General features: G+C 49.6%; 1 protein-coding gene across 1 annotated transcript in view; it reads right to left on the reverse strand.

Annotated features, from left to right (window-relative positions):
* shank2a (SH3 and multiple ankyrin repeat domains 2a) overlaps positions 1 to 12766 on the reverse strand; it is a gene marked incomplete at its 5' end in the record, with an annotated part of 314465 nt that extends 301699 nt beyond the window's left edge. The window contains 1 exon segment of the mRNA XM_080730420.1: positions 12569 to 12766. Within this exon segment, the coding sequence (XP_080586546.1) occupies positions 12569 to 12766 (198 nt within the window).
* Positions 12767 to 12886: the final 120 nt, after the last annotated feature.

The following is a 12886-nucleotide window of genomic DNA, read 5'->3' on the forward strand; positions in this document are numbered from 1 at the left end:
GGGCTTAACTAAACAGGCTTAAGTAAACTTAATACATGTACAGAGGATTTAGTTTTCTTAAAAAAAAAAACTAATAATGAGGGTACACAGATATGTATTGTCATAAAAACAAACAAAACTAGCAATACCCTACTAACAATTTAGAAATACATAGGCTGGAAGCTTACCTTTGAAGTAGTTCAGTCAGTCAGTCAGTCTGAGTCAACTGATTTTGGCTGGCAGTTAAAATTTCAAAGTCAAACGTGTGATAACCTGATTGGCCAAACTGAGAAGGAAAGTCATTGGCTGTGCCTGAGCTGGGCTGGGCTGAGAGACACTGCAACTTGTGTCAAAGCTGCAACAGACAGCCTGAATGGAAAATATTCTTATACTTTATAAGAGGCAACTATTGCATTTTTACCATTACAATCATCAATCATTAAAATAAACAATAGAAAACAGTAAATGAAAACATTTGAACCCATCTTTTCTCTAATTAGGCCTACAGTCTAAAATATGAATCCTTGTAAAAAAGAAAACTGTACTGTAGGCTACTTCAATACAATTTGGAGCCATTTGTGCTTTACTTGATTATTTCCAATTTACTTCTACTCCACTACATCTTGGATGCTAATATTGTACATTTACTCCACAACATTTACTGTATTTGAAAACGTATAGGTTCCGAACGGAACCATGTTTATTTAATACCGGAGGACAAGGTCCCCCATTGGGATAACAGCGCCATCTGGCGCTGCAACAGAGTAAAACTCATAAGCTCCCGTACGAGAAATATCATTTGTCGGGAGGGCTGTCAATCACAAACGAGGGCACCGCCCCCGAGTGTATATAAGCCCTGCGGGCTATCATAACTTCCTCTAAAGCCGCACCTCTGTGCCCGCAACTAGCGAACCGAGGGGCTTTATTCGGGGGACCTTGTCCTCCGGTATTAAATAAACATGGTTCCGTTCGGAACCTATACGTTTATTGTCATACCTCCAGACAAGGTCCCCCATTGGGACTCATACACTCCCCGAGAAGCCATGAACCGACAAGACTGTCGTTCACACCGACCACACCCGGAAGGAGGTCCCGTCAACCGACGTGACCCCTTTCAGGACTGATCCGACCCAGGCCCACAGGGCCTGGGCGTGTTTAGACAGAAAAGAGACCCTGACAGACCGAGGCCTGCCATATGCACTAAGGGCAGACACAGGTCCGCCTTATAATACTACAGTAATATAAGGGAAAGACTCAGGGTCCCCCCCCAGGTATCCTAGAGACAGTAGCAAGCTGTCCCAGGAAGGGGAGAGAGCCGCCCCACTACATAGTAGGCGGGGCAGCAGCACCTAGAACCGTATGCGCCATAGCAGAAGGCGCAACGTCCAGGTGACAGTAGGTCGCAAAGGTGGACGGCGAAGACCAATTCGCAGCCGCACAAATCTCCTCAATGGAGACACCTTTGGACAAAACCCTAGAGGTAGACACACCCCTAGTACTGTGGGCCTTAAGTGCCTCCGGCACTTCAGACCCAGCCCGGGTGTAAGCCAACCTAACAGCATCCACAATCCATCTCGACAGAGTGGGTTTGGACACCGCTTTTCGCTGACGGGCATTCATGACCACGAACAGCTGAGAAGTAGACCTGCTGTCCACCGTCTTGTCACAGTAGGCCTTCAGGGCCCTAACTGGACAAAGACAATGAAGACGCCTATCCTCCTCCGATGCAAACGGAGGAGGATGGAAAGCCGTCAAAACAACAGGTTCCTTCGGGACCACTCGGTTCTTAGGAATAAAACTCAATTGAGGTTTAAGAAGAACCTTGGAGTCATTATTGAGAAACCTCATACAATCAGGGCTCACAGAGAGCGCATGAAGGTCGCTCACACGCTTAGCCGTAGACAAGGCAAGCAAAAGAGCTGTCTTGAAACTTAAATGTTTCAAAGAGGTCCTCCCAATCGGTTCAAAGGGTGCCTTGCAAAGGCCCTCAAGAACCACTTGTAGATCCCAAGCAGGGAACAAAAATCTAGTCACAGGTCTTAAACGGTCGACACCGTGTATGAACTTGACCACCTCAGGGAATTTAGAAAGGCCCATGCCTGACACCCCCAGGTGACAGGCATCAAAAGCCGCTAAATAACCCCTAAGCGTAGAGAACGCCAGACCAAGGTCCAGGCGGTCCCGCAAGAAAACTAACGCCTTCTGGGCTGGAGCCAAGTGAGCCACCACAGGGGGCTTTAGCACTCTGAAAAGTAGCTACAACCGCCATTGAGAAGCCTGCGGCTAGCAGGTTCTCCCTCTCACAGGCCAAAACCACAGGTCTAGGGCCTGGGGGTCGGGATGGAAGATATCGTCCCCCGCCTGGCGCAGCAGGTCCCTATGCAAGGGGAGCTGCCAGGGGGACCGGTAGAGCAGTGGGGTGATCAGAGACCTCCACACTCCCCTGGACGGTGCCACGAGAAGAACCTCCAGGTTGGAACTCCTGATCCTCTCCAATGTGGGAAGGATCAGTTCCAGCAGTTGGAACGCATAGAGACGGCCTTCCGGCCACTCGTGTGCGAACGCATCCACCCCCAGAGGCGAAGGTCCCCTCACTGAGAAGTAGAGGGGGCACTTCGCGTTCTCCTGGGAAGCAAAGAGATCGAACCGAGGTTGACCGAACCTGGAGAAGATCTGTCTCACCACCGCATGGTGGAGAGACCAATCCTCGTAGCGAGGCTCCCCCCTGGACAACAGATCGGCGCCGCCGTTCTGAAGGCCTGGAACATGGGAGGCTCTAAAGGACCTCAGGCGCGGTACGCACCAGAGAGTCATCTCGCGTGCCAGCTGATCCAGCGTGCGCGAGGAGAGGCCGCCTTGCTTGTTGAGAAAGTACAAGGCTGCCATGTCGTCCGTCCTGACCAGGACATGACAACCCCGGAGAAACGGTTCGAAATACTTGAGAGCCAAGTAGATCGCCATTAACTCCAGATAACTGAAGTGGTACTCCAACGTGGCCGGGGTCCACAGACCCCTGGCTGAGCGCCCCTCGTGGGTGGCGTCCCAGCCCGAGCGGCTGGCGTCTGTGGTGATCACCTTGCGTGACACCACCACGCCTATGGAGACTCCACTCATTAACAACGCCTGGTCCCGCCATGGGACCAGCGCGTCCATGCAGGCCTGGCTGACCACCACTTCCCTGCACCCTTGCAGGGGAGGAATCCTGAGCGTCAGTGTCCACCGCCAGAACGGTCTCATATGAAACCTGCCCAGGCGAAGAAGTTGCACCGCTGAAACCATCAGCCCTGCCAACTTCATACACTCCTTGTAACTGACCACTTGGTCCAATTTGAAAGGAGCGAAGACACGTCAGGAACCTGTCCACCCCCTCCAGAGAGAGGCGGGTAGACATCGTGGTCGAATCCAGAGGTATCCCCAAGAAGGAGATCTGCTGGGAGGGCGTCAACATACTTTTGCCAAAAAGACGTTGAAAACCCAAGGCCTTCAGGTGGGCCAACACCAAGTTGGTGTGATATCCCTAATCCAGAAGGGATGCAGCCCCCCCCCCCTTTTTTCCCGAACCAGGAAAAATTCGAGTCCAGAAACCAAGCTGGTTCAGGTCTCGTAAGAGCTCTACTACAGCACCATTGCATAGTACCGAGCTTATTTCCTCACTCAGAGCCCCTGCTTACAAGCGCGAGCTCGAGTGTAATTACCCCAGCTGGAAGCGGGGGTGGTTCAAGAAATGCAATCTAAGGCCACGTGTTACTGACGTAACACCCATTGCTCGGATTGCACAGTCTCCAATGTTTATCAGAATACCCTCAAGGGTATTAAATAAACAAGGGTTCCGTTCGGAACCTAACCGTTTCACACAACGTGCTAACGTGCTGTGAAACGAGGGAGAAACCGTTAGGTTGCACGGGGGAGAAGGAACGTTGGGGATTAGAACTTCCGTATCCGGGAAGCTCCCCTCCTTATCCGGTGACGGCCGCGCCAACGGACGTGACGTCAACATGTTGAACGGTGGTGGAAAGAGAAACAGAAAGAGCATTCTGCGAAATACGGTTCGTTACGTAAAAACATTTACCCCAGCACGGGGAAGAACGTGTAAACGTTTAAACCAGATCTGAGGCCTTTAATAGTTCCTTGCAGGGAAAATTAGGCCAACTCATAATCCCACACACCGATAGTGAAACACTTCCTGTCCTGCACTAGAATCGACACTACAGTGCCGTTTAGTGTAGGCAGAGGAAAAATTGCACATAGGAGAAACCGCACCACTGTGAACCGCAGTTAACATGGGTGGGAACCTCAGCATGTCTGCAACCCATTCTGATTGTAACCTGTCTGCATGACTGCAAGACTGGGAAATCTGTTATCGTGAGTAGAAAGCCCTGCATGGGCTTCATTACACTGAGCGGTTGCAAGCGATAAGAGGTTGTCCGTGCAAGTGTAGGAGTGAGCAAGCCACGCTCGCTCAAAACACTTTTTTTTTTTTTTTTTTTTTTTTAAACTTGGGGACAAGGGAGGCAGTAACCATTTTCATTATCCCTGCATGGAATAAGGAAAATAAATATTAGCGCCTGGGGGAAGGAGGTCCCTGTGTAGTCAGGGACCCCTGTACCCACAGTCCAAGGTCATTTACGCCACCTCATCCCACAGGTTCTGTGGGAGGAGTCCGGCTCGGCGTCCCTGAAGAGTGTTAAGATGCTGTACATAACACTCCATACTCCTGTTCTGAACTGAACTCGGCACGACAGTGCCGCTCAGTGGAGACAGAGGAGAATAGCACAGAAGAGAAGCTTTGTTATTGTGACTAATAGCAAAACAGTGGAGCCCATTGCAAACCAGGGAAAAACCTTTTAATTGTCACCAGTCTGCAGGACTGGGACAATAAGTAATCCATTGAGTGAATAAAGAACCCTGCATGGGTCTCTATACACTGACTGGCTGTAAGCAGAGAGGAGGGTCCTTTGTGCTAGGGACTGAGAGGTAGGTAAACAAAAGTTTTGTTTCGACTACCATACTCTCACTGATGACATGGGAAAAAGCTACTGGGCAACAGAGATTTTCATTCTCCCCTGCGTGGGACAGAACTCAAACGTCTGCATTCGGGGGGAGGAGGACCGTGTGCCGTCACGGAACCCAGACCCCGTGGAGGGCTAGGCCCTCAACCCTATGTCATCTAACACACCCACTTCCCACAAGCCTTGTGGGGAGAGCTGTGTTCAGTGCGCTTGGGCGCAAGTAAGTGGTCTCCTTGAGCCCCACCATGTGGAAAAAACCACAGTCCGGGTGCCGCAGACCCAGGCCCCCTTCCACTGGCACAGTGGAGGGGAGAGCGGGATGTACTGGGGCGCCGCCGACCCATTCCACTCCTTCTGCATGGAGGAGGGGAGAGAGGGGGTAGAGGCGGAGGTGGGCGGAAGGATGCAGGGTCCTCGTGGAACCGAGGACTTGCAAGACTCACTTGTAGGAGGAATATTGGGAGAAGAGCCTTCAACCCAATTCCATCCCTCCTCATCCTCACTCTCAAATTCATCCCCGCTTTTAACAGCGTTGTTCGGAGGCGTGCCACCAGAACATAAGCGTGCCAGGAAGATCCGGGCTCAGCCAGCATGGCCGAGAACGAAAAATCCAAGGGGAAGGAGGAGGAAGTCGCCGTCAGTCACCCCCAGCGTGGGGGCAGCCAGGCGGACCAGTAGGTTCTCTCCCCTGAATAAAACGGCGCCAGCCGTACCAGGGAGAGAGGGCGGGAACCGGCGTCGCCGCTCACCGCCCCCGGCGTGGGAACGGCCAGGCGGGGTCCCTCAAAGTTGCAGACGCCAGCCGTGGGGCACCAGCGGCGCGCTGGAGCCCCCAATAGGCGTCGTGGCTGCAGGCGGGAACCGGAGCCGCCGCTAGCCGCCCCCGGCGTGGAAGCGGCCGGGCGGGGTCCCTCAAAGTTGCAGACGCCAGCCGTAGGGCACCAGCGGCGCGCTGGAGCCCCCAATAGGCGTCGTGGCTGCAGGCGGGAACCGGAGCCGCCGCTAGTCGCCCCCGGCGTGGGAGCGGCCGGGCGGACTAGCAGGCTCTCCTCCCTGGAACGGCGGAGCCGAACCGGCGGGAGAGAGGGCGAGGGCCGGCGTGTGGTCCCGTGAAGTTGCAGAACGCCAGCCGTAGGGCCCCAGCGGCGCGCTGGAGCCCCCGATAGGCGTAGTGGCTGCAGGTTGCAGCCCGGGGCGGGAAGCAGCGCTGTGGCGTACAGCGCCGTGAGCCCCGGAGGCAGAAACAACGTGGCGTCGTGGCTGCAGGCGGGAAAAAACCACGCCGCTAGCCGCCCCCGGCGTGGGAGCGGCCGGGCGGGCTAGCAGGTTCTCCTCCCTGGGACGGCGGCCAGCCGAACCGGCGGGAGAGAGGGCGAGAACCAGCAAGTAGTCCCGTGACGTTGCAGCCGTCCGCCGTAGGGCACCAGCGGCGCGCTGGAGCCCCCTATAGGCGTAGTGGCTGCAGGCTGCGGCCCGGGGCGAGAAGCAGCGCTGTGGCGTACAGCGCCGCGAGCCCCGGAGGCAGCAGAGTCCGGTGGAGGGAAAAACCAGGCAGGCCACAAGGCTAGTGGAGGCTAAGTGAAGGAAGCACAAACAGCGGGCACCGCTGCGTGCCCACAAAACCTGCCAGGAGAGGCCCGTAGCCCTGGTCGGCGAGACCAGGGAGGCGGGGACAACACGAGAAACCACCGGACAAACATTGGAAAGTCCTAGCCAGCTAGAAGTAAAGAAAATAGCGACACCCAGCTAGGGCGCGCTAGCAATCAGTGCCCTGGTGAGGGCCTTCTAGCATGAGGCTATCAAACAAAGGAACGAGCAAGCAAGGCACTTGCTAACACTCGAAAGACTCACCACATGAAGCAGCCTGCGGGATCATCGAAGGAAATTCCGAGGGTGGGTGTCCTCACCAGCGATAAGTCTCCAGCATCGAGCACACTTCCAGGGGAACAAGGATAGCAGCATGCTAGCCGAGGGCCGTGGAACATCGATAGCTTGAAGCTAGGCTAAGCTACAAGAGGCTATCGGGCAATAACAAGCTCAGAGAAGAAGCTGGAAACTTACAGCGAGGAAACAGGTGAGAACGCCGAAACTGTTGGAACTGAAGAATAAAGACGTACAGGAGATATTCTATAAAGGCCAGTGGCCGACTTCCTAGCCAACGCTTAGGCTAAACTTTACAGAAAATTATACTTATATGGCTGAGTTCGCGACACTCTAGTTGCAGGTAAGCAGAGGTGCGGAAGAGGAAGTTATGATAGCCCGCAGGGCTTATATACACTCGGGGGCGGTGCCCTCGTTTGTGATTGACAGCCCTCCCGACAAATGATATTTCTCGTACGGGAGCTTATGAGTTTTACTCTGTTGCAGCGCCAGATGGCGCTGTTATCCCAATGGGGGACCTTGTCTGGAGGTATGACAATAAACTTAAGTTACTAGTTACTTTGCAGATATAAATTATAATATTATAAAACATGCATAAACCACTTTAGCCCTATTTTATACCTTGGCTATTTGAAAATAGATGATCTACAAGCTGCTATTTTCAAACATTGTGTAGGCCTACTTTTACTTTTGGTACTTTAAGTATATTTTGATGACAATACTTTTGAATGTAAAAATCATAAGGTTTGAATTGTAGTTTGTATTTTCAAATAGCCAGCTAGCCAGCCAGGTACTTACTTAGATTAACAAATTAAGCCCTATACTTTATACTTAGGATATCAGTAGATACATTCAAAACGAACAAAAACTAAAATGTGCCTTTGGAGAAGTAGAGAGACAGTGTGTGTGTGTGTGAGTGTGTGTGTGTGTGTGTGTGTGTGTGTGTGTGTGTGTGTGTGTGTGTGTGTGTGTGTGTGTGCGCGTGTGTGTGTGTGTGTGTGTGTGTGTGTGTGTGTGTGTGTGTGTGTGTGTGTGTGTGTGTGTGTGTGTGTGAGTGAGTGAGTGTGAGAAGGCATTTATAGGCACGAGAACGTTGAAGACCCCTGACTTAGACTAAATGAGGTTCCAGTCAATTTGCATGCCATTCCTGTACTATACAATACTGTACAATACTCTACTGTATCTCTTATGATGTTCAAAAATAAAGACGTATTGTATCATGCAACTGTTTCTAATTAGTCATCATTGAATGTCATAGTACATGAGATTGCAAGTTTCTACTTTTTACAACAGTGTAATTAATTGAAAATGTGAGATAAGGCAAATTAAGCCCTACTTTATACTTGGGATATACAAGGCAAACTAAACATTTTCTTTTTGGGAGGGGGGCTGTTTGCCCTCCTCCCCTTTCTTTAAACAAATAGTCAATTTGTAGGTCAAAGGAATGAACCAGACCCCCTGGTGTGCCTTTGTCTAGCTGGGGGCAGTATATCACCTATTATCACTGAATACAGAGGAATATGCCAGAATATCTCTCAAAAAGTATATACCCAATAATGTGGGTATATGCCCAGTATACCTGTAAATAAACTGTCATATACTCTACCAGTATATGTCAGATAATCTCTCTTTTCACCCAGTGTGAGTACCTGAGACGAATAACAGTATAAGTCCATATTAGATTTGTTTTATATATATATTTTTGGGGATTTACCAGACTGTAAACCACAAACTAGACATTTTTAATCTGTTAAATTGTTAATGCAATCCCCCCTCATTTTGTCTGTTTTAATGTTATCTGCTCCCTTTGTCTGCTGAATATTGCTTGTACGGACTTAGACTGTTGTTCCACAAACTGCTGGAGATATACTGTTTTTACACTTTCCATAAGTATTATGTCTTATAATTCCTAATATATATGAGTTAAGTAAAATAATCTAACTCAACAAAATGAGGGGGGAGTACATTAAGACTTTAAGAAATTAAAAACTTCTAGTTTGTGGTTTACAGACTGGTAAATAAAATAAAAAGTCTTTATCCAAAATTTTAAAATACGGACTTAGACTGTTATTCGTCTCAGGTACTCAATTAGTTTGTATTTAGTATTCATCAGTTTCGTCATAGCTTTAGCTTTAAATGAAGTGGTTAGCGCTGTGGCCTCACAGCTAGAAGGTCCTGGGTTCGTCATAGCTTTAGCTTTAAATGAAGTGGTTAGCGCTGTCGGCTCACAGCTAGAAGGTCCTGGGTTCGATTCCTGCTGGGGACGCGGTGGGAGCTGGGGAACACGGAGAACACATTCTCATCATCAGCGCCCACACCCTAGAAGGGGTTGGCAAAAGGGCCTTTCTGCATGTTCTCCCTTGTTTGCATGTTCTCCTCGTGTCCCCTAGGGTAGGTACCCTCACAAAAGAAACAAGCAGTAATCCTGCAATACTCTATACTGCCTCCCCCTGGCCAGCCGTGGTTAATGATGGAGGGGAAAGGAACTGGTTGGAATAACGTTTATGGGCAGATCTATGTAAGCAGGTATCAAGAACGGGCTGTCTGATTTTAGGCCCGATTGTGACATCACAAGGGTGAGAGGGTTGGGGAGGGGAGGGGTGGGCAGGCCTGCTGAGCAGGAGGTGGGGAGGAGTGTGGGGCCAAAACTGTCTCAATGCGGAGTAGTTTTGCTTTTGAAAAAATGGTTTGCTATATGCATCTTTTAGTCCAACTGTTAGCGACTGGCAAGACTACACTAGGCTACTGGAGCATTTTAATAGGGATTGGGGAAACAAACGGAGGGAACTAAATCAAAGCGACGCCGCTTCTTCTAGTGGTTTCTGCGCTTTAGGCGGAAACCAAACGGGGAGAGTGTTTTCTGCTGGTGATTCAGAGTGTATCAAAGGGTGCGTTCGGAAATGCACACCGGGTGTGGTTAGGGTTAGGGGTTAGGGTTAGGTTTATGCATAGTTTTAGATAGATAGATAGATACCTTTATTATCCCAAGGGGGAAAATTTGTTGCCCAGAGGCAGCACAGCAGTATAAGGTTATTTACAAAGTTACAGAGAAGTATGAAAAAGATAAAAAGAAAAAACAAGAACAGAGTACAGAGTACAGTAAGTACAGTAAGAGCAAGGTACAACAGGAAAGGGAACGAATAATATATATACATAAAGTGTCTTAAAGCACGACTATCAAAAAATAATACAGTGCCCAAATCAAAGTGACCATACAGTCAATGGCCGGGTTTCCCAAAGCGATCTTAAGCTTTAGGATGGTCGTAAGACCCATCGTAGCAGCAAAACTGTTATGAAGGCTCCTGTCAATCAAGGCTACGATGGCTTTCAGGAAACCGGTCGAGAGTGTACAATGGAACCAAATGGGCTGCTACGATGGGTGAGCACACCTTAGGAATGACTTCAGAAAACCCATCGTAAGGTCTCCAGGACGATCGTAGAAGAACCTGTGAAGGCTCCTGTCAATCACGCAGACCTGTCTTACGAAGGTTTTTTTTAAAGGTGACCTGGGGCGCCCTTAAACCCTTTGTAGTGAAGCTGATCACTATAAGTATAACTATAAAAGTATATAAAAAATCGATCTAAGTCAAGTGGATGGCAGAGTAGCTAGCTTAGGCTACACACCTGCTATAAAAATAAGTAATATAGTGAGGGAAAAAATAAAAAAAATAAAAAAGATGAACTATATATTTGTTATGTTATGCGTCTGTTGGGTTGCTTGAGAGAGCGCACCACAACACAAATACTTACATAAAAATGAAGAGCTCCCCATTCATTCTCAAAGTGTGGTCCGGGGACCCTTGGGGGTCCCCAGCTAAATGATATATAATACTGCACGGAAGCGGGGATAGAACCCAGAGTTTCCACTTGTCAGTCCAACACGCAAGCCATTGCGCCAATCGAGCGCTGAATTTTATCGGCAGGGCTGTTGTATTTAGTTAAGAAGTTATATGAACCAAATGGACCCTCATCTTGGGTATGTAGCCTGCTACGTGCATGTACAAATGGGACCATTTAATTGTACAGTACACTCTCTGAGTTACACCCATGATGAGGGTTCATTTGGTTCCTACTTCAACCTTGTTGCCACCGCTGTCGGCTTAGCGGACTGTATGTTAGACTGATGAGTCAAAGCCTCGGGTTCGATTCCCGTTTAAGTGCATCGCCACATATCAAGGACCTCTTGGGGTCCCTGGACCCACTTTGAAAATCAAAGCTCTATAATATAGTCTCATGGTAGCTTATATAAATATTTAGGATGATTTAGAAGAACAGTTAAGTCGTAGTTTAAAATTAAAACAACTAGGCTATTTTGTGCAGCCGTTAAATCTTCCAAGTAGAGTTTTAAATAAAAACAAGGGGTCTGTGTGGTCAGTTAGCCTACCAACAAGTTTGTTAATTTTAAGCATTGTTTTCTACTTCTTTCTCGGGGGGCGAGTACAATCACACAACAGCTGAAATTCATTTGCGAGCGCAGCTGGTTGTGGGGATCAATCAGGACCCAGAGCCATTCAAGGAGAGTCGGTGCAGAGTTGCATCATCTCCGTTCACATGGGGGCAGAGTTGGCAGAACTCTATAATACAAGGCTCTGGCCAGCCTAAGGGCATGCGTAGCCTGTTTTGAGAGAGGCGCGTTTGGGAAACAGCTTCGTCGTCGTACCGGAGTGTCCTACGATGGGCCTGTACGACTGCGCTTTGGGAAACCCGGCCAAGCTAGTTAGTGCAACAAGTATCTCTACATCAAGTCAAACACAAGCAGAAATACTAAAAGAAAATTACTAACACAACCTAATAGTGCAGTGTCCAAAGGTCAGAGCGATAAAAACAACTAGCAAAAAAGAATAAAAATAAACAAGAAAGGGTGATGCGGCAAGACGCACAAAAACACACCCTCCCTGGAAGGTCCTTAGAGGTCAAAGTCAGTGCAGATATAGTTCCAGTAAGGAAAAAAAGGCTACCGTCGTCCTACGTTAGGAAGGTAGTCCTTGTCAATCGACCGTTGTGTGTCTCGTTGTACAGCTTGAGAGAAAGCGGTACAAAAGACTTTCCTAGTCTCTCGCATCTCCGCCCTGGGTAGACAAAACGGTCATTTCCTCTCTTACTCCAGTAACTGAAGATCTCAAGATGGAGGGGGTGGGAGGAGTTGTTCAAGATGGAGTCCAACTTCCTATAGCCGTTCGCACCTTGGCAACTTCCTCCACCCCCTGCAGAGAGGACCCAACAACAGAGCCCGCTTTCCTCACCAGTCTATTTAGGTTAAAGGTGTCGCCCGCTCTGTTGTTGCCACCCCAGCAGGTTATTCCAAAAAAGAGGACACTTGCCATGACAGACTGGTAGAACATCTGTAGCATCCTATTGCACACACCAAACGATCTCAGTCTTCTCAGGAAGAACAACCTGCTTTTCCCCTTGCTGTGAATCGCCTCCGCTGAGGTTAAGGTTAGGGTTAGGTTAGGGTTAGGGTTAGGGTTATGCATAGTTTTACTGAGGTTAAGGTTAGGGTTAGGATTAGGGTTAGGTTTAGGCACTCACTACACCACTGAGCACACACCCGGTGCGCATTTCCGAACGCACCCTTTGATACACTCGGACTGAAACACCAGAAGAAAACAATCTCCCAAACCAAACGGCCTGTAGTGAACGAACACCAGGCTTTCGAGGTTACACACACACACACACACACACACACTGAGACTCACGGTCTGCTGCAGGTCGGGGATGGCCACGCGGACCACCAGGGAGTGGGTGTGCAGGTCGTCCATGGAGCGGCGGGGCGACGTGGCCTTTATGGTCTCGTAGATGGTCTCCTCCCGGCTGCTGTCTGAGCCCGACTCCTCTGAGTAGTCGCTGCAGCTCTGAGCCATCTCATCCTCACTGGAGGTGGGACTCCTGGGCATCGGCACGCCTGGGGGATTCAGCTGTCATGGAGGGAGAGAGAGAGAGACACACTTTTACTATGTACAACCAGTAATACTCCCTAATCAGGAGATAAGCGACCGTCAGGTCGCAGCGCGATT

The sequence above is a fragment of the Nannobrachium achirus genome, assembly GCF_963921795.1.
Source record: "Nannobrachium achirus genome assembly, chromosome: 7".
In the NCBI taxonomy this organism is placed as follows: domain Eukaryota; kingdom Metazoa; phylum Chordata; class Actinopteri; order Myctophiformes; family Myctophidae; genus Nannobrachium; species Nannobrachium achirus.